The sequence below is a fragment of the Ctenopharyngodon idella genome, unplaced genomic scaffold, assembly GCF_019924925.1.
Source record: "Ctenopharyngodon idella isolate HZGC_01 unplaced genomic scaffold, HZGC01 HZGC01CH25, whole genome shotgun sequence".
Lineage (NCBI taxonomy): Eukaryota > Metazoa > Chordata > Actinopteri > Cypriniformes > Xenocyprididae > Ctenopharyngodon > Ctenopharyngodon idella.
In genome coordinates this window covers 261,554-289,050 of record NW_026138716.1, presented here as the reverse complement: position 1 = coordinate 289,050, position 27,497 = coordinate 261,554, and the positions used below count along the sequence as shown (strand labels likewise).

At 37.2% G+C, this 27,497-nt stretch overlaps 1 protein-coding gene across 24 annotated transcripts in view; it reads right to left on the bottom strand.

The window, feature by feature from the left end:
* The window catches only part of LOC127507914 (cytoplasmic polyadenylation element-binding protein 1-like), a 119,363-nt gene extending 92,627 nt beyond the window's left edge, over window positions 1-26,736 (bottom strand). For 4 of the 24 annotated variants that reach the window (XM_051885315.1, XM_051885314.1, XM_051885329.1 and 1 more), the window contains exons 1-7: window positions 26,550-26,704; window positions 25,301-25,497; window positions 24,923-25,178; window positions 21,824-21,900; window positions 21,446-21,701; window positions 17,890-17,966; window positions 17,512-17,767 (exon numbers count right to left, since the gene is read on the bottom strand). In XM_051885315.1, the coding sequence (XP_051741275.1) occupies window positions 17,512-17,767; window positions 17,890-17,966; window positions 21,446-21,701; window positions 21,824-21,900; window positions 24,923-25,178; window positions 25,301-25,497; window positions 26,550-26,646 (1,216 nt within the window). In that variant the 5' untranslated portion in view covers window positions 26,647-26,704. Of the gene's footprint in view, window positions 1-7,418; window positions 7,678-8,206; window positions 8,288-8,370; window positions 8,466-9,342; window positions 9,542-9,626; window positions 9,764-10,346; window positions 10,437-12,036; window positions 12,151-15,344; window positions 15,601-15,722; window positions 15,800-17,511; window positions 17,768-17,889; window positions 17,967-21,445; window positions 21,702-21,823; window positions 21,901-24,922; window positions 25,179-25,300; window positions 25,498-26,549 lie in introns of those variants that run through there. The other 20 variants (XM_051885332.1, XM_051885334.1, XM_051885323.1 and 17 more) reach the window with 16 other exon arrangements.
* Window positions 26,737-27,497: the final 761 nt, after the last annotated feature.

The window sequence follows — 27,497 nt, the reverse complement described above, 5'->3', positions numbered from 1 at the left end:
TGTTGTAATACCTTTAAATGGCCAATACAACCCATAAATTGCAGTTTTACACCTACCTGTCAAATATAGCAGCCATGAATGAAATTCAGTCATTTTGAGGCAGAAAGAACAGTTCAGTCAATAAGTAGAGGCTGTAATCACTTTTCGGCAGGTGTAAATCTGCATTTTATGGGTTTTATTGGCCATTTAAAGGTATTTCAACAGGTACAAAGGACTGAACGAGCTAGAATCTGTCAAATATAACCCTCATTAATGAAATCAAGTCATTTTGAGGCAGAAAGAACAGTTCAGTCCATAAATAGATTGTAATCACTTTTCAGTAGGTGTAAAACTGCAATTTATGGGTTGTATTGGCCATTTAAAGATATTACAACAGGTAAAAATGACTGAATGAGCTATTATCTGTCAAATATAACAACCAAGAATGAAATCAAGTCATTTTGAGGCAGAAAGAACAGTTTAGTCAAAAAATAGAAGCTGTAATCACTTTTCGGCAGGTGTAAATCTGCATTTTATGGGTTTTATTGACCATTTAAAGGTATTTCAACAGGTAAAAATGACCGAATTAGCTGTAATCTGTCAAATATAGCAGCCATGAATGAAATCAAGTCATTTTGAGGCAGAAAGGACAGTTTACTCAATAAATAGAGGCTGTAATCACTTTTCAGCAAGTGTAAAACTGCATTTAATGGATTTTATTGGTCATTTAAAGGTATTTCAACAGGTAAAAAGGACTGAATGAGCTATAATCTTACAAATATAACAGCAATGAATGAAATCAAGTCATTTTCAGGCAGAAATGTTACAAAATATTTTACCTGGTAAAAAGGACTGGATTGTTTGGCACAAAGCAAGTAAATAGGCTTTCTGTTATAATCACGTAAAAATCAGGCTCGATTAAGCAATAAACGGAAAATTAATTAAATTAATAATTTTGATTAATCCGTTACAGGAAAAGTTTCTTTGTTATTATCACGGACATATTACCACGGACACAGAGTTATATGTATTTGCAGATTATGGCTGTTTGATCATGATAAAAGCAGCTGTAGACGTGTAGAAACAGGGACGATACCTTTTAACCATGATGCGCGCTCCCGCGGACGGCAGTCAGTTCCCTTTCATGGGAACATCGACGCTGCTTCGTTCCCTATTCAGGGAACCAGGGTTACAAACGTAACATGAGAAGTAATTAAAGAAAGTAACTAAAAAGTATATTCCGCTTGCTGGGATGTAGAGACAGAATTTCTGCGGTGACGATATACAGTTTAGCTCTGTATAATAAAAATAGCCCAGTGCTTACAGAAAAGATTATGATCATTAAGGCATACATAAGGAAGATAAATAATATAAACAACACCTAATAACTGTTTTAAGCAGTGAGCTCGCTAGCTTTTGAGACTTACCCTGAGGAAATCCATTAAAATGACTGATAAACGCTGCTGCACGACATACTAATTCAATCCTCAACTAAACAAGTGAATGATCTCAGCATCGGGCGCGCATGCGACATTCACGCGCACAGACCGAGCGATCCGGAACCAATCAAAAGCCGTTCAATGGCCTTGGAACCAATCAGGTTTCGTCACGTGCGTTACACGCGTTGTAACATATTGTTTACACATTGTAACGGCTAAAAATGTTTTTCAAAATATCTTTCTTTTGAAAATATTAAAATTACAAATATATAAATATTTATAATATATTGCAGTAGGCCTACACATGATGTATTTAAACCCACTAAAATTGAATGTTCTTAAAGTACACAAAAAATATACTTTAAGTAAGAGTAACATAAGTATATGTTTTCTGTAAATACATTAACTTCACTAAAAGTATGCTTGTGTTTAGCATGCTTCTTAAAAGTGTAATTAAGCATATATTTATTACCAATGTACTTCTATTATACTGTTTGGAAAAATGCAATTCAATATATTTTTAATGCACTTCAAATAAGCCTGTTGGGAATACAAATGTATTATTAACATACTATTTGCATTGCAAGTATATTTTTAATACATTTAATACTACTGCTAAGCCTTTCAGGTTGTGGGTTTGAATCCTGTTGGGGCAGTTGAGACTCTCAGTTGGATTCAAACCCACAACCTGAAAGGCTTAGCAAGTTGACGATATACAGTTTAGCTCTGTATAATAAAAATAGTGCTTACACAAAGTAGGCCTACACAAATTGAAGCAAACAACAAGAGACAATACACTGAATTATAAAGAAAAGATTATGTAGCCTATTTAGTTTCATATTTATGTTTAAATATTATAATATCATATTTAATCTATGTTAATTATGAAAAGTGAACAGCATGAGTAAGACATCATAAGATTCGCAGTTTAAATTAGAAGAAAATCAAACGAACCCACTACCATGTTTCCGTGGCCGAAACAATACGTTTTTCTGTTTTAATACATTTCTTGAATACATGTCTCAATATCTGTGGCTTTAAAGCAATAGGCTATATTGTATTAAGTGGTGGTAGGCTATAAATAAACGTGACAGTGCTGAATCACAGAGCTGGTGCAAACATATCCACCTCGCTATGATCAGATCAGACGCTTTCTTACTATATTTTCTTTTTCACATATGCGTAATTTGCATGGCGCACGTGCTGCGCAGTCTTCAGTCACATGGACGAGCGCTTCAATCTATCGCGCTGTTGCGGGGACTCTCTATTCGTTCTGATGAAATCACAAATATGAACATTTCTGGTTTTAATGAGAAAAAAATAAAATAAATGATGCGAGGGTGGATTAGAACCCAGAACCTCTGGGACGCTGGACAAAATCTCTACCGCTAATCCATCAGGACATTCTAATGAGATTTGTGGATCCACTTATTTATTGACCAATGTAAATATTCCTGAAACTGATAATATATTGTATTAAAGTAGATGTAAGGATGAAACTATTATATTAAACATGAGGTCTATGTCATTAAATTTTGTTAATAAAATACGATACGCAGTCTCACTTTTAGCTATGTCTTTTATAGTATTATAGTAGCCTACATCATCAAGTCAGCTGTCACTTTACTTTGCGCGAGCCACTTATTCTTTAATTACTCTAATACTACTAACACTTATACGCTTAAGACTAACAAAACCTGTGGAACATGATCTCCAACACAATGAGAGAAAACACAGAAGCTTTTGTTCTGTTTTTATTATTTATGCAAAACATGTTATGTAAATATTATCAGTGAAACATTTCTTAAACATTGATACAATAAAACAAAAAACCTTAAAAAGTGTCCTTTCTGCGGGATCTGGTGTACACGGAGCTGTAGGATTTATCCACCAGCGGGCAGAATCTCTTCGTGTGCGCGTTGACGCCGGTGGCTCCGCACAAGGGACACACATACTGCTTCAAGTAAGGACACGTCACTTTCCCTTTGGTGTCTTTGAGGACATGTGAAGTAAACACGGCATCATCCTCACCGTTATTTCTGCACAAACTGCAAAATTTCCATTTGGGCTGGCTGCTGGCGCTCCCGCAGGGTTGTGGACTCCTTTTCTGCCTCGTATCAGTCGGGCCGCTTGGAGACTCCACGAGCGCGGTGGTTGGTTCCCTCTTGTCATCACCCTCGCCCGATTGCTCTCCCGCCCGCTGCATCCCTCTGATCATGTCAGCCAAACCCAAGTAGTCCTTCCAGGGCTGAAACTCCTTAAACTCATTGGATCCATGAGCTGACATGATGTAGCGGAGAAGGCAAGACGTCACAGCACGAGACCAATTAGGATACGATAAGTTTGCCAGGTGTCCTCTGACCCCCCCCCGCCCCCCAAAAAAATAAATAAATAAATAAATAAATAAATAAAATAAAAAAATAAATAAATAGAGGACACTGGTAAGTGATTTTTTTTAAAATATGAAATACTCTATGATGTTTAAAACATCTCAAAAAAAAAAAAAACAACAACAACATGTTTCAAGATTCAAGAACTTTAGTGTCATCTATGCTATTCATATTAACCTCCTCCTCCAGCAAGTGGCATAAACAATGACTAATGAACTCTATTTTTTATATATATTTGTTATAGGACTACATGTCTTACACTAATTAAGACTTCAATAAATTTAATAATGGTACAATGAAAGTGACTGCTAATCGAAGCTGTCATTCTGTCTAACATCTGAAGCTTTTGTGTTCCGCGAAGGAAAGCGTCACACAGACTTTTTTAAATTATGAAATTTCATTTTGGAACTATTCCTCTAAGATGGCATATATCATCAAATTCCCTTTAAGTGTCTGCTATCGCTCATTTTTCTACGCTTACACAGCGGGGTAAAGTTTTCGCTTTCCCTTGCCACTGTACTACAAAGACGATAATCTTTCAGAGATATGAATACTATAAATAGTTTTAACAATTATGAAACTACTGTATATCAACATAAAAAAATTACTCAAAACCACTTACGGGTATTACAGATGCATATGGATGCTTCGACGCGCAATCACAGTGCATGATCACAGTGCATGACTAAGGGAACGTCTGTCAATTCCCCAACTGCGTAAAAACGTCTAATTTGTATAAATTAAAATGACTTTAAAATCATTACAGTAATTCACCAAAAGGGTTTTTCAAGTTCCAAAGCTTGTAGTACCTTCCTAGTGACCAGACTGACTTACTACAGGTGAAATATTATATACCAATTTCTCCTTATTATGAAAAGCGGTATAGAAATAAAATGACGCGACTTTTTGTGTTACGATAAATGTACAAACAATATTTAAGTTAAATAAACAGCACCATATTATATTGAGAGCCTTGCACAAGAAGTCAAAAACGTACTCTTTCCTCAGACGTCTCCTCCGCGTGCTTGAAGCATCTCTCTAACATCTGGCTGTGTCGCAGGTGCGGGTGTGGTTGGTTGGGTGGGGCCGATAGTCACGTTGGGGATTTTTTTTAAAGTAAAAATAAAATGACAATGTAGATGTAAAAAGACATTTATATTAAATTTATGAATAATGAATGGAACCAAATTTGGAACTATTAAGGAGATAAAATAAATAAAATAGTTATGGATGAGGGATGGATGAGGCCTCCACATGAGGCCAGACAGCTTCTTTGTTCTTAGATGGTTTCTTGCATTTAAACCGGGTGACTAAACCATTTCAAGGCTGTGGTGTCATAGATCACCTGCTTGTTTAAAACTATTTCAACACAAACCAGGAACAGCTTAAGTTGTAGCTAACATTAAAAGGAGTTTCATAAACAGTTATTATCAAAATGTGAACTTTTTTTGGATTCTTACAAGTGATTGAAATTAAAGGTGCAAAACAGAAGGTGAGTCAGGGCTGTTGTTATCTGCTTGCATCACGAGGGCTAGGGTACACAAGGTAAGTGCACTGCTGAGAAATCCACGTGTGCGGAGTTCTTGAGCCATGAGAGAGAGAGAACGAGCCGTCTGAACCAGCCAATTCCGGAGCTTTTTAAGAGAGCCGGGGATGGAGGGTCTCCACGTCTCGAGTCCAAAGCTCAGAGAGTGAAAGCTGCTCTCCAGTCAAAACTGCAGGTTAATGTTACTAAAACTAGACCAAATGAGACTCCTCATCACCACATTAATTATGTCACGATATTAAAGAACTAATAAAGTGCAGAAAGTCCAGCTATAATGATGATTTTGTTTCTATCTGGTAGCTGTCAGTTTGCTGGTGTTCGTCTTCTACGCGGTGAAGACCAAAACTCGAGTCTGATCGTGTCCTGCGTGTTCAGCGGTGCTTCTGTCATCTCCTGGATGGACGGAACTTTACCCCACACAACTACGGTAAACCCCAGTATTCATATGTAATCTTGTAATACTGCAACTAGTTTCACATACAAAGAGGCCAGCCAATCATAATTCCAAAAGTTTGGAATAATGAAGCTTTTTTTTTAAATCTTTTTGAAAGAAGTGATTAAAAATTACAGTAAAAAAGTATTATTGTGAAATATTGTTACAGTGTAAAAGAACTGTTTTAATATTTAAAATAAAATCCTGTGATGGCAAAGCTGAATTTTCAGCATCATCACTTCAGTGTCACATGATCCTTCAGAAATGTTTCTTCAAATCATATCAGAATGATTTCTGTTTGATCATGTGACACTGAAGACTGGAGTAATGATGCTGAAAATGCAGCTTTGATCACGGAATAAATTTACACTTTACTATATATTCACATAGAGAACAGTTTGTTTAAATGGTAATATTTCACAATATTGCTGTTTTTACTGTATTTTTGAGCAAGTAAATGCAGCCTTGGTGAGCAGAAGAGACATCTTTCAACAACATTTAAAAAAAAATCTTAATTATTCCAAACTTTTGACCATTAGTGTACATAGAGAAGTTACATAATAAATGTACAGTATCAAAAAAGGTCTAGAGACTGGAAAATAGTTATAAAAATACTAAATAATGACCTCAATGAAACTTTGACTAACATTATATGAATTCTAAAAAATAAATAGGAAAGTGTAGAATATGGGTTCTTTAAACAGTTTCCACTGGAGTGGGCCATCATGGGAAATGTAGTTTTTGGGCAGCTGGTGGACTCCAACTGTGCCATACCTCTGCTGATGGTGTCTGCGCTCCTGCTGGCAGGAGGACTGGCAGCTCTACACCTGCCTCAAACCAAACAGACTGAACTGACAGGATACAGCCAAGCCAAACGTGGGGTTTTGGGACCAAAATACCAAACCAAAGAGCCTGACAATATGCAGATTTGCCTTAATGTTGCACAAGTGCAATGTGAGAAGTCGGCCATGTTTTCTGTACTGAAATCTTTAGTAAATTTAATCTTATTAAAGTCAAAATCTGTCCTCAACCCGTTTGATTTCTGTAATCTGATGTATTTGTATAATAAGTCATAGAAATTATAATCATCATTGTTATTTTTAACAACTTTTCAGTTCATTTTTATGGTATTAATGAATTTTAATAGTTTCTAAATGAAATCATAGGATATCTAATTGCATAATTCTCTTTTGATTTTTATTTATTTTATTTTATTTATTTATTTTTTTTACATTTTCTAACACTTCACACGGAAACACAATTCCAGGGGTGAAAACTTTTGATCAGGTTGAAGATGTCTACATTTTTCTTATTTTGTTGAAATATAATTTTTTTCATTTAGTACTAATTTTTTACCTTGATCATCAAATTCAAAGGTTTTCACCCCCGGCTCTTAATGCATCATGTTTCCTTCTGGAGCATCAGTGAATGTTTGAACCTTTTTAATAGTTGTGTTTGAGTCCCTCAGTTGTCCTCGGTGTGAAAAGATGGATCTCAAAATCATTCAGTCACTGCTGGAAAGGGTTCAAATATGCAGAAGATGCTTTAAAACTGAAGAATCTGCAGGAGCTGGAGGATTTTTCTGAAGAACAGAGCTCAGCACACACAGTATCAAGAATCAAGGGTACGTAAACTTTTGAACGGGGTTATTTTAATAAATTGTCAGTGTTGTTGAATTTAAATTAAAAAAAAAAAAAAAAAATGAACTCTACATTTATTTGCAGTTTACATACAGTAAAAATAAATCAATCTGTACTCTTCCCCACGCCAGTGCTGGGTTTATTTGGTGTTCAGGCCCGTCTATTTGCGCATAAGAGGCTGATGCTTGCTGCTCACATCCAGAGAGTGCTGTGAATGCCAGCATGAGCGACAGTGGTATTTAAAACAAGCCTGAAAAAAAAAAAAAAAAAAAAAAAGAGTTGAAGAAATGTACATATCAGTGCAATACATCAGGAGTGTGGTTTGTTTGGTTGATGCTTTGTACTCTAATCATCATTTTTAACAGTACTGACACGTGACATTTTTATTACTAAAGTAAGATTGTTGAACAGCATATCTTGCTTCTGTGTAGCAGCATAACCAATGTTCCCCATGTATGGAGCAGAAACAACACATCATCCTCCTGCTTTGGTTTCTCCAGCGCTGGGAAGCTTTTCTAGTATTAACACGGGGCCTAAAACTTTTGCCTGATCATATAATCCTTCTTTTCCAATGCTATTCCTCTGACTTTTTAATGTCTATCAGCCATTTCTCTTTCTTCAAATCTCCCTCTTGCTCAGTCTAAGCCCCCTACTGGTGACTGGCACTCGGTCCGATCCACTTTCAACAGCGTTTCTCAGAAATGCACCATTAAAGGGCAGAATCATGCTGAAACTAAGTTAACTGAGCTGTAACTCTTGATGCTTTACAGCGTTCATACCTGGGCCCTACAGAAGAACGGGCCGGGCTCACTGTTACATATTTGGCATATGGAGTCTTCCAGATACGGGTCAATCTGGATCTACAGAGGGAACAGAGAGAGAGTGAGGTAAAGACAGTGGGCTGGTCTTTGAAGCTGTATATTTGAGTCCTGCTCTTCTGTACCTTCTTGCGAAACCTGCAGGTTTTTATCTGCACAAACGCTGCAGTCACGGCTTTCAAGTAGCTCCCCTCATACCTGAATGTCACTCTGGCAGAACCTAGACGAACAAATGCAACACATTCACTCTATGTGTGTAGAAATATCCTTAGGGTGTGTTCACACTGTAGTTTGGTTCTCTTAGATCTTTTTGGACCGGACCAAAAAAGAAAATGGTACATTTAGTCCTGGTTTGCTTAGCGTTCACACTGTCATTTTTAACAACAAACCTAAAGATACAAAACAAAACAAATGGCTTTTACGATGTATGTTTTGAGACAAAAGTTACCGAACATCCAAAACAAAGCTCTGTGCTGGGCTAAATGCTATAATATAGGGCCCCTAGAATTTAGATACCCCAACACCACCACATCCTACCCCTCAACCCTCACTCTCAAAAGTTTTTAAGCCTGAAATGAATAATGTATAAACATTCAACTATTTCTGCTACAATACCATAGTTTCAGTAAGCGTTACTACATTAAATCCATGGTGACTCCTGGTTTCCATGTCAGCGCTATTTGATCTGATATCTGTTGTTTAGCAGAGAATTCTGTGCTGAATTTGAGTGCTTCTCACTAGATCTCACAGCGATGTTATTAATTTTGCAGTTAATTCAAACGCTTTCTCACTGGATCTCCCAGCGGTGCGTAGTAAGCAGTGTCACATGGTCGAAATCGGCACGCACTGAGTTTGTGTCTATTATTGCTCTGTGCTGATAAACGGTCCGCGCTGCACAGTTTAAACGAGTTCGTTTCGTTTGCCGTTTGATGTTTCTCATGTCAAACAGAAATGGCAGCTCTGATCAGTTGTGAAACGTGGTGGTTGCACCAGTGCAACCTCTAACAAAATTAAGTCGCGCCGGCAGGAAAAAAGGTCGCAGTCTGAGGCGCTGGCCCCTAACACCCTTAATATAGATGAAAGCAGTATGCACAAACCTATGGGATATTTGTACATGTCCGTGTCGATGCCTGTGTAGGTGACCTCTCCGAAGAGACTGTCCATGATGTGGGCCAGACCTTCTGCATTTAGCATCCCGTGCAGAGCGCCCACAAACACGGTCCTTTTGTAGCAAGGAAGCTGGGAGGGACAACGGACGAAATTGTTGTCTGAGATAACCCACGGGATGACCTGCACCTGCAGTAGAAGAAGTGAGAGAGCGGGGTCAGAGGCCAGGGGGCAAAAACGGTGTATGTTATGTTTAAGTGCACGTTATTCTCACATCTTTGCAGTGGAACTGCCTGCTAGACAGTTTGCAGAAGAACTCGATATAATCATCAGGCTGCAGGTAGTGTTGAGTACAGGACTGCAGGAGCCTCTTCACTGACTCCTCCCGCTCAAACAACAGGTACGCATAACCTACACAAACACAACAAACACTTGAAAAAACAAACATATAAAAATATGTCTAAGTGTGTTTTATGTGTAATATTTGATTGCTTGTATGCTAATTTATTGATCACAATAAACATGTATTTTTCATTGCATTCACAATCTCTGAAGCATTTTCTATTAATTTAATCATTTTTGTTCATAAAAGGAACTTTGTAGAAGTCTAAAAAAGGAATTTGATGAATGAATGAAAAACAGGCCAGTACACTTAAATCAAAATCACGATATAGACTAGTGTCTGTGAATATTTTAATTAATAAATTTTGTTGTTTTTAAGAATTCAATTAATTAAACATGCTTTTTGATTAACCCTAACCCTAAATGGAAAAAAAACAGAATCCAGAAAAATGAAAACGGAAAAAACAGAATTTGGGAAAAAATAAAATGGATTTCATAGGGCCCTATATAAATGTAAAAATATATCAATATATTAAAAAAATACATTACTATGAATAATGAAAAAATATGTTAGAATATTATGAAAATCAACTTTGAATTTTATGAATGATTATAGATAAATGTTGTTGAATTGTAGATGTAGAATTGTTACCTCCCGGAGGAATGTGTGGGTTTTTACCATTTTTACCAGGCCACTCAACTCTCAGTGGACCAAACACACTAAATGTGTTCAACAGAATCACTACAAAGAGAGAAAAATTGTCATTCACAACTAGAAACATACTGTAACGGTTCTGTTCAGTTCTGTTTTCATGGACTATGTAGTTTGCACACCGTAGTTTTTGTTTCCTTTGTTCCCATTTCGGTAACACTTTATTTTACAGTGTCATTGTTACACATGTTACATGCAGTTACTATACTAAAAACTATAAATTATGCATAATTACATGCAACTAACCCTAAACCAAACCAAACTCTAATCTTAAGTACATGTAGTTACTTAATATTACTCAGCACTTAAATGTAAAATTACAGCATAACAAAGACACCTTAAAATAAAGTGTAACCCCCATTTCTAGGTTGTTTCTATGGTTACTCATTATTTGATTGATTTATCCTCACCTGTGCCTTGTCTGTGTATTTAAACCCCCCTAAAGTTTGCAGTTCAGTGTCCTGTATTGTCCTTATGCTACTGACCAAGTAAGCTGTAATGTTTTCTCCTACTCCTGAGTTTTGAGTTTATATTTGTATTGCCGTCTTTGATTTTTGGTTTTTGTTAAAGGGGTCATGAAATGAGAAATCAAATTTGCCTTGATTTTTTGACATATCCTGCAAGTTTCAGAGCTTAAAATGTCCTCCCCATTGTAAACAAAACATTTATTTAATCAAGCTCCAAAATGGCTCATTTGGATACTGTGGGATTTGTGATGCCACACGGGCAAATATATTAGAATTTGATTTCTGTTATGTTTTTAATAGCGTCCTGGATCATGTCGGAGGATTATATGTAGGGCTGCCCACTAATAGCCGAAGGCTCAGGGCTCGTTCACACAGAGACACGGGCAGTGGAACAGGGAAAAAATGCAAGGTCTCGAGATGCATTTTTTAAAAGTTGAACTGATTTTAATTTGAGCGCCGCGATTTTAGAATGCCATGTCATTCACGAGACGCTGCAAAAGACACAAGACGCGAGCACAGTGGTTTTGCACATCTGTCTAGTGCGTTTACATAGAAAAACAATGGAAAAGTAGTGCATTGGAAAGGAAACATGAAGTCATCCGTTTCTGTCCGTGTCCAGAAACCAGAGACACCAGAGCACATGTACGGAAACTGCCAGAGTCGTGCCGTTAAGGGTTTGTGTGTGTAGACGTGGACGGTCCAGAAACATGCCTTTTCATGCAGTGAAACTTTTATTAAAAGATAAAGCAGCCAACTGTTTTTTTGTTGTTGTTGTTTTTGTTTTTCCACATATATATTTGTTTTTTCTTTTTGTATTTTGTGCAAAAAACATTAACATTATAAGTGAACTTCAAGGAACAGGGGTTTAATAAAAGCCTTCTGAAGCGAAGCAAGGCATTTTGTAAGAAAAATATCCATATTTAAAACTTAGGTCATGAATTAGAAATGATCATTTTTAAAGAGAAATGTCGGAGGTTCAAACAAATAAGGCTGGGCAACAAACTCAAGCTCCTCTTCTCTTATATAAAAATCTATTTCATGACCCTTTAATAAAACGGCTGGAATTGTATCCATCTTCTCCTTCCTTCATTATCACTATCCTCTGACGTGATGCATAATAGTGAATAATAATTCACATCTCAAATGTGTGTTTGTCAGCTCACCATCTGTGATGTCCCACGGCACACCTCCCAGGAACACTTTACAGGAGTAAACAGGGTTTTTGTAGTGGCGTGGAGGAAGTTGCCCTTCCCAGGTGTAAGTGGCATAATTCACGGCTGTGAGACACAGTCAATCATAAAGTCACTACAATATCAATAACAGCTAGACAGAGTGCAGCAACTAAATGCCAGTTTTAAGATGCGATTTTAATGTTTAACCATTTTTAACCCTGTAAAGCTTAACATACGAAATAATTAGAAAAATATTTTTTAATGGAACACTTTAAGATTTGGGCAAAATATAAAAAGAAATCTAAAAGATTGCATATGTTTTATAAATACCATATTTGATACATCAAGCTTTTGACATAGGTATGATATAGTGAGAATATGGATCTCATACTTGAGGAGGGAAAAAACAGCTCAATTTTATTCAGAGGCCCAAACTGAGCAAAAATATGCACTTTGGTGCAGTTGCTGATATTTATGACCAAAAAGTAAGATGAAATTCTTGAAATGCTTGAAATGTAAATCAATAAAATCTTTATAATAGGTATAACCACTGTAATTTTTATGAACAGTGATTGTGTACAATACAATGATGATTGAGAGATGTACAAAAAAAACATTCCTCAAAAGACTTTATGATTCAGCCTCAATTATCATCCCTCAAGAACAGTTGCAGTGCTTTACAACTATAGGACAGGAAGAGCTAAATAAACTTATCACAGCGTCCTGTAGCAGAAGAGCCTCTTCTCAATATTATTAACTCGTCTTTATCTCTAGGTCATGTTCCAAGACCGTTCAAGTTAGCAGTTATTAAGCCTCTCATTAAGAAACCACAATTAGATCCAAATGTATTGGCAAATTACAGACCCATTTCAAATCTTCCATTTATATCTAAAATACTAGAAAAAGTGGTGTCGGTCCAATTGTGCTCCTTCTTGCAAAAAAATGCTATCTATGAAAAATTTCAGTCAGGATTCAGGCCTCATCATAGCACAGAAACTGCGCTCGTTAAAATGACTGAAGTATTACTTACTGGGCCAAAAACCTGTACACAGAATCTCTCAGACTACAATCTGCATTTAGAAGGATGTACTGTTACTCCATCCTCGACAGTTAAAGACCTTGGTGTTATATTAGACAGCAACTTGTCCTTTGAAAATCATATTTCATATGTTACAAAAACAGCCTTCTTCCACCTCAGAAACATTGCTAAGATACGGAATATGTTATCTGTTTCTGATGCAGAAAAGTTAGTTCATGCTTTCATGACGTCTAGACTAGATTACTGTAATGCATTACTAGCTGGTTGTCCTGCTTCCTCAATAAACAAGCTACAATTGGTACAAAATGATGCAGCTGCTAGAGTTCTTACCAGGTCAAGAAAATATGATCATATAACACCAATTTTATCATCTCTTCACTGGTTACCTATTAAGTTCCGTATCGATTATAAAGTACTGCTAATGACCTATAAGGCTCTAAATGGTTTAGCTCCTGTGTACTTAACCGATCTTCTAATCGCCCTACAATCCTTCACGCTCTTTAAGATCACAAAACTCTGGACTTCTGGTTGTACCTAGGATAGCTAAGTCCTCTAAAGGAGGGAGAGCGTTTTCACATTTGGCTCCTAAACTCTGGAATAGCCTTCCTGATAATGTTCGGGACTCAGACTCGCTCACCCAGTTTAAATCTAGATTAAAGACACATCTCTTCAGCCAAGCATTCACATAATCCATCTCATATCAGATCAATTGCACATGACTATCTTTGCTTAATGTTATGAACAGCAGCTATGCTAATTATTCTCCATTTGCTTTTCTGTTTTACCTCGGGACGCCCGTCCCGAGGTGACTAGAGAGTACATCAGCTTCAGTTTGGATCCAGCCTCTTAAGAAGACCTCAGATGACTAAAACTTTGGAAGAGACGGCGCCAACTCCTGCGATGACTTCAGAAGATGCAACATCTGGATCAACACGCACATTCGCAAATTTCTATATATCCTAATTATTGTTAATATGTAATTCATTTTTCCAGGAGCTCTTTGCTTCTACCTTCAATTAAATTGCTAACAGTGATTGTATATTAATCGCCTAAATTATTACATTATTAGCTAACTGCAGTCTCCAAATTGTAATGTTGACATGCATTCTCTGTAAAGCTGCTTTGAAACGATATGTATTGTGAAAAGCGCTATACAAATAAATGTGAATTGAATTGAATTGAATTGAATTGATGTATCATATTTGATATTCACAGTTTAACATGATTTTTCTAATTATGGATAATCAAGTAAGTTGCTTCAGTCCAGAAAATGTTCTTGAAACTCAACTGAAATTACTATACTATACTATAGTAGGTTTTATAGGGTTAATTTGATATATGGCACTCTCACATCACGTTTGAGATGGCATGTCAAGTTAAAAGTAGTTCGACTTCATCTGTGCATCTTAAAAAAATCTCACCCTCAACTCATCTTAGGTGTGTACATGACTATCTTCTTTCAGACGAACACAATCAGATATATATTTAAAAATATCCTGGATCCTCCGAGCTTTATAATGGTAGTGAAGGGGGGGGGGGATTTTAAAAAAACTGCATCCCTCCATCATAAAAGTAATCCATATGGCTCCAGAGGGTTAATAAAGGCCTTCTAAAGAGAAGTGATGGGTTTCTGTAAGAAGAATATCCATATTTAAAATATAATAGCTATAATAACTATAAACGCCTGTACACATCGACTTCCGCCGGAAGAGTGACCTCTGACCTGACGCACGACATAATGACAAACGTGGAAGTGCAGAGGAAAGAGCAAAACAAAACACCGTAGTTTGAACCGCGAGACGCGTCTAAGCTTACGATACTCCTACATCCAGCGTAATACATCGCGTCAGTGGATTACTCGTTTGGCGCAAGTTGACTTGAGCAGTATGCGTACGGTCGTCTGCCGGAAGCTAGTTATTTGAATTTATACAGTTTTAAATATGAATATTTTTCTTACAAAACGCCTCGCTTCACTTCAGAAGGCCTTTATTAACCCCCTGAAGCCGTATGGATTATTTTTTATAATGGATGGATGAATTTTTCTGAGCTTCAAAATCTGGCCCCCCATTCACAACCATTATAAAGCTTGGAGGACTAAGGATATTTTTAAATAAATCACTGATTGTGTTCGTATGAAAGAAGATAGTTATTTATCAATGTAACTTAATTGATGAATTTTGCAACATTAAAGGCTTAGTTCACCCAAAAATGAAAATTAACCCATGATTTACTGAATGCTGTATGTTGTTCACACATATACCTGCAGCTTGTTTATGACGCATCGCTTCTCTCTCAATGTAGAACGAAGGTTTATTCAAGCCAAAAGCGTCCTCGCCGGGCCAGATGGGACCTGTGGAGCAGCACCCAACCACTGGTCCTTCAGCCTGAGCACTGGGGGCATTCGTGACGATGCTCAGGGGATTCTGCTTCCAATGGGCAACTTCGTCCAGTTTCACACCCTCCGCCTGCAGTTCAGGCAGCGCCGGAGGTGACGGGGTTGAAGCTCTGAGAGAGACCTGATGGAGATGCACAAACAAATAACTGCACTGTAACTACTGAAAAACTGACAAACAGAATGTTTGAAAGGTTCCACTGCACTCTTCTGGGTTCCGTATCAGATTGGAATGTTGTTGCTCACCAGGTGGTCGAATCCTACAGAAATGGCACTTTTCTCTGTGTTGACGAGACTGCTGGATCCAGAAGGAGACTCTAGTGCTGGTATCAAATATAAAAAGAAATCTAAAAGTTTGCATATGTTTTATAAATACCATATTTGATACATCAAGCTTTTGACATAGGTATGATATAGTGAGAATATGGATCTCATACTTGAGGAGGGAAAAAACAGCTCAATTTTATTCAGAGGCCCAAACTGAGCAAAAATATGCACTTTGGTGCAGTTGCTGATATTTATGACCAAAAAGTAAGATGAAATTCTTGAAATGTAAATCAATAAAATCTTTATAATAGGTATAACCACTGTAATTTTTATGAACAGTGATTGTGTACAATACAATGATGATTGAGAGATGTACAAAAAAAACATTCCTCAAAAGACTGACATATCATATTTGATATTCACAGTTTAACTCAACTGAAATTACTATACTATACTACAGTAGGTTTTATAGGGTTAATTTGATATATGGCACTCTCACATCACATGTTTGAGATGGCATGTCAAGTTAAAAGTAGTTCGACTTCATCTGTGCATCTTAAAAAAATCTCACCCTCAACTCATCTTAGGTGTGTATATGACTATCTTCTTTCAGACGAACACAATCAGATATATATTTAAAAATATCCTGGATCCTCCGAGCTTTATAATGGTAGTGAAGGGGGGGGGGGGGGGATTTAAAAAAAACTGCATCCCTCCATCATAAAAGTAATCCATATGGCTCCAGAGGGTTAATAAAGGCCTTCTAAGAGAAGTGATGGGTTTTTGTAAGAAGAATATCCATATTTAAAACACATCGACTTCCACCGGAAGAGTGACCTTTGACCTGACGCACGACGTAATGACAAACGTGGAAATGCAGAGGAAAGAGCAAAACAAAACACCGTAGTTTGAACCGTGACAAGTTGACTTGAGCAGTATGCGTACAGTCGTCTGCCGGAAGCTAGTTATTTGAATTTATACAGTTTTAAATATGAATATTTTTCTTACAAAACGCCTCGCTTCACTTCAGAAGGCCTTTATTAACCCCCTGAAGCCGTATGGATTATTTTTTATAATGGATGGATGAATTTTTCTGAGCTTCAAAATCTGGCCCCCCATTCACAACCATTATAAAGCTTGGAGGACTAAGGATATTTTTAAATAAATCACTGATTGTGTTCGTATGAAAGAAGATAGTCATAGACTGCGTCTACATGTGCTCCAATAATGCGATTATTTCTCATAATCAGAGTAAGGTGTTAATCGCAGTAAGATGTTTACATGACTCGACAGAACTCTTCACTCCAGTTTACATGCATCTTTCATTACTCTTATTATTCGCTAATAAGTATCATCTACTCATATCAGATTCAAAATACATTTTTATGGACGTACTGGATATTATTTGGCGCCGTGATGAACATCACGATGCCGGGTTTGCCTACACTACCGTCGCGTTCTTCACGCCGTCTGGATGAAGATACAGAGTGATTAAGAGCTTAATCGCATTACTTTACTCGAATTACTGCGTTTACATGAGGTCAAGTTTAATCGCAATATTGCTAAAATCCCATTATAATTGCATTATGAGGGTGCATATTAACGCACTGATATACACCTAGGATGGGGGTGAGTAAATCATGGGTTAATTTTCATTTTTGGGTGAACTAAGCCTTTAATGTTGCAAAATTCATCAATTAAGTTACATTGATAAATATCATGCACAGAGAATCTAATAGTTTAACATAGGTGTCTAATGTAAATGTACCTGCAGCTTGTTCATGACGCATCGCTTCTCTCTCAATGTAGAACGAAGGTTTCTTCAAGTCAAAAGCATCCGAGCCGGGCCAGATGGGACCTGTGGAGCAGCACCCAACCACTGGTCCTTCAGCCTGAGCACTGGGGGCATTCGTGACGATGCTCAGGGGATTCTGCTTCCAATGGGCAACTTCGTCCAGTTTCACACCCTCCGCCTGCAGTTCAGGCAGCGCCGGAGGTGACGGGGTTGAAGCTCTGAGAGAGACCTGATGGAGATGCACAAACTAATAACTGCACTGTAACTACTGAAAAACTGACAAACAGAATGTTTGAAAGGTTCCACTGCACTCTTCTGGGTTCCGTATCAGATTGGAATGTTGTTGCTCACCAGGTGGTCGAATCCTACAGAAATGTCACTTTTCTCTGTGTTGACGAGACTGCTGGATCCAGAAGGAGACTCTAGTGCTGGTATCAAATATAAAAAGAAATCTAAAAGATTGCATATGTTTTATAAATACCATATTTGATACATCAAGCTTTTGACATAGGTATGATATAGTGAGAATATGGATCTCATACTTGAGGAGGGAAAAAACAGCTCAATTTTATTCAGAGGCCCAAACTGAGCAAAAATATGCACTTTGGTGCAGTTGCTGATATTTATGACCAAAAAGTAAGATGAAATTCTTGAAATGCTTGAAATGTAAATCAATAAAATCTTTATAATAGGTATAACCACTGTAATTTTTATGAACAGTGATTGTGTACAATACAATGATGATTGAGAGATGTACAAAAAAAACATTCCTCAAAAGACTTTATGATTCAGCCTCAATTATCATCCCTCAAGAACAGTTGCAGTGCTTTACAACTATAGGACAGGAAGAGCTAAATAAACTTATCACAGCGTCCTGTAGCAGAAGAGCCTCTTCTCAATATTATTAACTCGTCTTTATCTCTAGGTCATGTTCCAAGACCGTTCAAGTTAGCAGTTATTAAGCCTCTCATTAAGAAACCACAATTAGATCCAAATGTATTGGCAAATTACAGACCCATTTCAAATCTTCCATTTATATCTAAAATACTAGAAAAAGTGGTGTCGGTCCAATTGTGCTCCTTCTTGCAAAAAAATGCTATCTATGAAAAATTTCAGTCAGGATTCAGGCCTCATCATAGCACAGAAACTGCGCTCGTTAAAATGACTGAAGTATTACTTACTGGGCCAAAAACCTGTACACAGAATCTCTCAGACTACAATCTGCATTTAGAAGGATGTACTGTTACTCCATCCTCGACAGTTAAAGACCTTGGTGTTATATTAGACAGCAACTTGTCCTTTGAAAATCATATTTCATATGTTACAAAAACAGCCTTCTTCCACCTCAGAAACATTGCTAAGATACGGAATATGTTATCTGTTTCTGATGCAGAAAAGTTAGTTCATGCTTTCATGACGTCTAGACTAGATTACTGTAATGCATTACTAGCTGGTTGTCCTGCTTCCTCAATAAACAAGCTACAATTGGTACAAAATGATGCAGCTGCTAGAGTTCTTACCAGGTCAAGAAAATATGATCATATAACACCAATTTTATCATCTCTTCACTGGTTACCTATTAAGTTCCGTATCGATTATAAAGTACTGCTAATGACCTATAAGGCTCTAAATGGTTTAGCTCCTGTGTACTTAACCGATCTTCTAATCGCCCTACAATCCTTCACGCTCTTTAAGATCACAAAACTCTGGACTTCTGGTTGTACCTAGGATAGCTAAGTCCTCTAAAGGAGGGAGAGCGTTTTCACATTTGGCTCCTAAACTCTGGAATAGCCTTCCTGATAATGTTCGGGACTCAGACTCGCTCACCCAGTTTAAATCTAGATTAAAGACACATCTCTTCAGCCAAGCATTCACATAATCCATCTCATATCAGATCAATTGCACATGACTATCTTTGCTTAATGTTATGAACAGCAGCTATGCTAATTATTCTCCATTTGCTTTTCTGTTTTACCTCGGGACGCCCGTCCCGAGGTGACTAGAGAGTACATCAGCTTCAGTTTGGATCCAGCCTCTTAAGAAGACCTCAGATGACTAAAACTTTGGAAGAGACGGCACCAACTCCTGCGATGACTTCAGAAGATGCAACATCTGGATCAACACGCACATTCGCAAATTTCTATATATCCTAATTATTGTTAATATGTAATTCATTTTTCCAGGAGCTCTTTGCTTCTACCTTCAATTAAATTGCTAACAGTGATTGTATATTAATCGCCTAAATTATTACATTATTAGCTAACTGCAGTCTCCAAATTGTAATGTTGACATGCATTCTCTGTAAAGCTGCTTTGAAACGATATGTATTGTGAAAAGCGCTATACAAATAAATGTGAATTGAATTGAATTGAATTGAATTGATGTATCATATTTGATATTCACAGTTTAACATGATTTTTCTAATTATGGATAATCAAGTAAGTTGCTTCAGTCCAGAAAATGTTCTTGAAACTCAACTGAAATTACTATACTATACTACAGTAGGTTTTATAGGGTTAATTTGATATATGGCACTCTCACATCACATGTTTGAGATGGCATGTCAAGTTAAAAGTAGTTCGACTTCATCTGTGCATCTTAAAAAAATCTCACCCTCAACTCATCTTAGGTGTGTACATGACTATCTTCTTTCAGACGAACACAATCAGATATATATTTAAAAATATCCTGGATCCTCCGAGCTTTATAATGGTAGTGAAGGGGGGGGGATTTTAAAAAAACTGCATCCCTCCATCATAAAAGTAATCCATATGGCTCCAGAGGGTTAATAAAGGCCTTCTAAAGAGAAGTGATGGGTTTCTGTAAGAAGAATATCCATATTTAAAATATAATAGCTATAATAACTATAAACGCCTGTACACATCGACTTCCGCCGGAAGAGTGACCTCTGACCTGACGCACGACATAATGACAAACGTGGAAGTGCAGAGGAAAGAGCAAAACAAAACACCGTAGTTTGAACCGCGAGACGCGTCTAAGCTTACGATACTCCTACATCCAGCGTAATACATCGCGTCAGTGGATTACTCGTTTGGCGCAAGTTGACTTGAGCAGTATGCGTACGGTCGTCTGCCGGAAGCTAGTTATTTGAATTTATACAGTTTTAAATATGAATATTTTTCTTACAAAACGCCTCGCTTCACTTCAGAAGGCCTTTATTAACCCCCTGAAGCCGTATGGATTATTTTTTATAATGGATGGATGAATTTTTCTGAGCTTCAAAATCTGGCCCCCCATTCACAACCATTATAAAGCTTGGAGGACTAAGGATATTTTTAAATAAATCACTGATTGTGTTCGTATGAAAGAAGATAGTCATAGACTGCGTCTACATGTGCTCCAATAATGCGATTATTTCTCATAATCAGAGTAAGGTGTTAATCGCAGTAAGATGTTTACATGACTCGACAGAACTCTTCACTCCAGTTTACATGCATCTTTCATTACTCTTATTATTCGCTAATAAGTATCATCTACTCATATCAGATTCAAAATACATTTTTATGGACGTACTGGATATTATTTGGCGCCGTGATGAACATCACGATGCCGGGTTTGCCTACACTACCGTCGCGTTCTTCACGCCGTCTGGATGAAGATACAGAGTGATTAAGAGCTTAATCGCATTACTTTACTCGAATTACTGCGTTTACATGAGGTCAAGTTTAATCGCAATATTGCTAAAATCCCATTATAATTGCATTATGAGGGTGCATATTAACGCACTGATATACACCTAGGATGGGGGTGAGTAAATCATGGGTTAATTTTCATTTTTGGGTGAACTAAGCCTTTAATGTTGCAAAATTCATCAATTAAGTTACATTGATAAATATCATGCACAGAGAATCTAATAGTTTAACATAGGTGTCTAATGTAAATGTACCTGCAGCTTGTTCATGACGCATCGCTTCTCTCTCAATGTAGAACGAAGGTTTCTTCAAGTCAAAAGCATCCGAGCCGGGCCAGATGGGACCTGTGGAGCAGCACCCAACCACTGGTCCTTCAGCCTGAGCACTGGGGGCATTCGTGACGATGCTCAGGGGATTCTGCTTCCAATGGGCAACTTCGTCCAGTTTCACACCCTCCGCCTGCAGTTCAGGCAGCGCCGGAGGTGACGGGGTTGAAGCTCTGAGAGAGACCTGATGGAGATGCACAAACTAATAACTGCACTGTAACTACTGAAAAACTGACAAACAGAATGTTTGAAAGGTTCCACTGCACTCTTCTGGGTTCCGTATCAGATTGGAATGTTGTTGCTCACCAGGTGGTCGAATCCTACAGAAATGTCACTTTTCTCTGTGTTGACGAGACTGCTGGATCCAGAAGGAGACTCTAGTGCTGGTATCAAATATAAAAAGAAATCTAAAAGATTGCATATGTTTTATAAATACCATATTTGATACATCAAGCTTTTGACATAGGTATGATATAGTGAGAATATGGATCTCATACTTGAGGAGGGAAAAAACAGCTCAATTTTATTCAGAGGCCCAAACTGAGCAAAAATATGCACTTTGGTGCAGTTGCTGATATTTATGACCAAAAAGTAAGATGAAATTCTTGAAATGCTTGAAATGTAAATCAATAAAATCTTTATAATAGGTATAACCACTGTAATTTTTATGAACAGTGATTGTGTACAATACAATGATGATTGAGAGATGTACAAAAAAAACATTCCTCAAAAGACTTTATGATTCAGCCTCAATTATCATCCCTCAAGAACAGTTGCAGTGCTTTACAACTATAGGACAGGAAGAGCTAAATAAACTTATCACAGCGTCCTGTAGCAGAAGAGCCTCTTCTCAATATTATTAACTCGTCTTTATCTCTAGGTCATGTTCCAAGACCGTTCAAGTTAGCAGTTATTAAGCCTCTCATTAAGAAACCACAATTAGATCCAAATGTATTGGCAAATTACAGACCCATTTCAAATCTTCCATTTATATCTAAAATACTAGAAAAAGTGGTGTCGGTCCAATTGTGCTCCTTCTTGCAAAAAAATGCTATCTATGAAAAATTTCAGTCAGGATTCAGGCCTCATCATAGCACAGAAACTGCGCTCGTTAAAATGACTGAAGTATTACTTACTGGGCCAAAAACCTGTACACAGAATCTCTCAGACTACAATCTGCATTTAGAAGGATGTACTGTTACTCCATCCTCGACAGTTAAAGACCTTGGTGTTATATTAGACAGCAACTTGTCCTTTGAAAATCATATTTCATATGTTACAAAAACAGCCTTCTTCCACCTCAGAAACATTGCTAAGATACGGAATATGTTATCTGTTTCTGATGCAGAAAAGTTAGTTCATGCTTTCATGACGTCTAGACTAGATTACTGTAATGCATTACTAGCTGGTTGTCCTGCTTCCTCAATAAACAAGCTACAATTGGTACAAAATGATGCAGCTGCTAGAGTTCTTACCAGGTCAAGAAAATATGATCATATAACACCAATTTTATCATCTCTTCACTGGTTACCTATTAAGTTCCGTATCGATTATAAAGTACTGCTAATGACCTATAAGGCTCTAAATGGTTTAGCTCCTGTGTACTTAACCGATCTTCTAATCGCCCTACAATCCTTCACGCTCTTTAAGATCACAAAACTCTGGACTTCTGGTTGTACCTAGGATAGCTAAGTCCTCTAAAGGAGGGAGAGCGTTTTCACATTTGGCTCCTAAACTCTGGAATAGCCTTCCTGATAATGTTCGGGACTCAGACTCGCTCACCCAGTTTAAATCTAGATTAAAGACACATCTCTTCAGCCAAGCATTCACATAATCCATCTCATATCAGATCAATTGCACATGACTATCTTTGCTTAATGTTATGAACAGCAGCTATGCTAATTATTCTCCATTTGCTTTTCTGTTTTACCTCGGGACGCCCGTCCCGAGGTGACTAGAGAGTACATCAGCTTCAGTTTGGATCCAGCCTCTTAAGAAGACCTCAGATGACTAAAACTTTGGAAGAGACGGCGCCAACTCCTGCGATGACTTCAGAAGATGCAACATCTGGATCAACACGCACATTCGCAAATTTCTATATATCCTAATTATTGTTAATATGTAATTCATTTTTCCAGGAGCTCTTTGCTTCTACCTTCAATTAAATTGCTAACAGTGATTGTATATTAATCGCCTAAATTATTACATTATTAGCTAACTGCAGTCTCCAAATTGTAATGTTGACATGCATTCTCTGTAAAGCTGCTTTGAAACGATATGTATTGTGAAAAGCGCTATACAAATAAATGTGAATTGAATTGAATTGAATTGAATTGATGTATCATATTTGATATTCACAGTTTAACATGATTTTTCTAATTATGGATAATCAAGTAAGTTGCTTCAGTCCAGAAAATGTTCTTGAAACTCAACTGAAATTACTATACTATACTACAGTAGGTTTTATAGGGTTAATTTGATATATGGCACTCTCACATCACATGTTTGAGATGGCATGTCAAGTTAAAAGTAGTTCGACTTCATCTGTGCATCTTAAAAAAATCTCACCCTCAACTCATCTTAGGTGTGTACATGACTATCTTCTTTCAGACGAACACAATCAGATATATATTTAAAAATATCCTGGATCCTCCGAGCTTTATAATGGTAGTGAAGGGGGGGGGATTTTAAAAAAACTGCATCCCTCCATCATAAAAGTAATCCATATGGCTCCAGAGGGTTAATAAAGGCCTTCTAAAGAGAAGTGATGGGTTTCTGTAAGAAGAATATCCATATTTAAAATATAATAGCTATAATAACTATAAACGCCTGTACACATCGACTTCCGCCGGAAGAGTGACCTCTGACCTGACGCACGACATAATGACAAACGTGGAAGTGCAGAGGAAAGAGCAAAACAAAACACCGTAGTTTGAACCGCGAGACGCGTCTAAGCTTACGATACTCCTACATCCAGCATAATACATCGCGTCAGTGGATTACTCGTTTGGCGCAAGTTGACTTGAGCAGTATGCGTACGGTCGTCTGCCGGAAGCTAGTTATTTGAATTTATACAGTTTTAAATATGAATATTTTTCTTACAAAACGCCTCGCTTCACTTCAGAAGGCCTTTATTAACCCCCTGAAGCCGTATGGATTATTTTTTATAATGGATGGATGAATTTTTCTGAGCTTCAAAATCTGGCCCCCCATTCACAACCATTATAAAGCTTGGAGGACTAAGGATATTTTTAAATAAATCACTGATTGTGTTCGTATGAAAGAAGATAGTTATTTATCAATGTAACTTAATTGATGAATTTTGCAACATTAAAGGCTTAGTTCACCCAAAAATGAAAATTAACCCATGATTTACTGAATGCTGTATGTTGTTCACACATATACCTGCAGCTTGTTTATGACGCATCGCTTCTCTCTCAATGTAGAACGAAGGTTTATTCAAGCCAAAAGCGTCCTCGCCGGGCCAGATGGGACCTGTGGAGCAGCACCCAACCACTGGTCCTTCAGCCTGAGCACTGGGGGCATTCGTGACGATGCTCAGGGGATTCTGCTTCCAATGGGCAACTTCGTCCAGTTTCACACCCTCCGCCTGCAGTTCAGGCAGCGCCGGAGGTGACGGGGTTGAAGCTCTGAGAGAGACCTGATGGAGATGCACAAACAAATAACTGCACTGTAACTACTGAAAAACTGACAAACAGAATGTTTGAAAGGTTCCACTGCACTCTTCTGGGTTCCGTATCAGATTGGAATGTTGTTGCTCACCAGGTGGTCGAATCCTACAGAAATGGCACTTTTCTCTGTGTTGACGAGACTGCTGGATCCAGAAGGAGACTCTAGTGCTAGTAACAGGCTCCAGAAGCGGTCCATTGGATCTGCTCCTCTTACAGACTCATGGGCCTGGAAAGCGAGCTGCTGAAGCGAATCACCGCTTCGTGAAGCGCCAAAGAGGTTCTGCATCGCTGCAACAGAGAATATGTGAATGTTTTTTTTGTTTTTGTTTTTTAATGTGATTTGAATGGCTATTCGAATTAAAAATTTCAATCATTGACAGTTAATACTTCCTTGCTGAATAAAATTGAATTTCTTTCAAAATAAAATCGTACTGAAAGGTAGTGTAAATAAATGTGTAGTATTAATAATTTTACATTTTGAAACATTCATCATTTTGTTAAATTATATATTTGTCAGCTAAAATGATATGCCATTTAAGATATTAAAAAGATGTAAGTTGATCAAAATGGAAAGTAAAGACATTTATAATATTACAAAATATTTCTTTCAAATAAATACAGCTCTTTTTTCCAGCAAAGAAGCCTGAAAAAATGTATCATGGTTTCCACAAAATTAAGCCACACAACTGTTTTCAGCACTGATAATAATCATAAATGTTTCTTGAGCATCAAATCATCATATCAGAATGATTTCTGAAGGATCATGTGACACTGAAGACTGGAGTAATGATGCTGAAAATTCAGCTTTGATCACTGGAATAAATTACAATTACAGTTTAAAAGTACATAAAGGCCTGGTTTCACAGACAGGGCTTAGATTAAACCAGGCCTTAGTTCAATTAGGACATTTTAGTAGCTTTTACAAACTTAGAAGAAAAAAAACATTACTGGTGTGAATCTTGAGATGAAACAATAACACTGACATACTTTAAGAAATGTCAGTACAAGGTATAAATTTGTATATTTTATTTAAATTCAACAACACTGACTGAGGTTAATGCTTGAGTATAAATAAAGTTTATACCTTGTATATAAATATAGATTCTCTGACGTCAAGTCTTATCTTTACACGATTTTTTAAATATTTGTATTATAAAATATATTCTCTATTGTTATTTATATCATATATATGTTATATTCTCAGATGATCAAGACAAACGCAATGATTTTTTGTCAGTTCACTCACCAACTCCCAAAGTGTCTGAAACTAGCTTCAACAGGCAGATAGGAGCGGCCATACAAAGCTCTAAACATCACATTGGGCACACAGGTTCACTCACCGGGCTGGGTCGAGTGCTGTTGATCTGGATGGCTCCAGTGGAATCTTAGAAATGACAGGTCCAGACTTCTGTGATCCAGGTGGTCTCTGATATCCATCGGAGCAGTGGCGTCATTTCACCAAAAGCCAGGGTATGGCAGACCCTGATGACGTCATCCAATCTTACTCCCTGGACGTGACGGATGAACAAAAATGTTTTTGGTAATCAATAATCATATTAAAAATAACACTTACCTACAAAGATTGTCCTTATTTGTAAAACTAAATATCAATCAATCAAAAACTACAGCCAATCAGAATACAGTGTGGGCGGGCTCTCGTGGCATTTTCAGTTCCATTCGTTTGCGCGTTGTCTCAAGGACACGCCCACAATAGGGTGATATCATGAATATTCGCGTAGGCGCCACCCAGAGGAACAGAATATTTCAGAAACAGGGTTATATTTCAGTTACTAATTTTTTTTCTTTTTTCTCTAACAGTAGTTTTATGCATGCGTTTGTAAATGTTAATGATGTATTCTGATTATGTGAAATGATAGGTAACCAGTGGTTAACCATTGTAATCAATACACCAAAAAACACAGTTGCATGTACTTGCTATTACTTACTTATTCATTAACCAACTCAAAGTGAAAAACATGAAAAATCAATTCAAAAAATGATGTTAATAGAGTCAAACATTTCAGCTCACAAAAGATGCTTTTGTATTGTGAAATATTATCACCATTTAAAATAATGGTTTTCTATTTTTAATATAGGCCACTTTAAAATACAATTTATTTCTGTTGTTCAGCATCATTACTCCAGTCTTCAGTGTCACATGATCCCTCAGAAATCATTGTAATATGCAGATTTATTATCAACATTGGAGACAGTTGTGCTGCTTACATTTTTTTGTACATGTTTCTGTATTTTTGATCAAATAGATGACTTCTTTCAGAAACATTAAA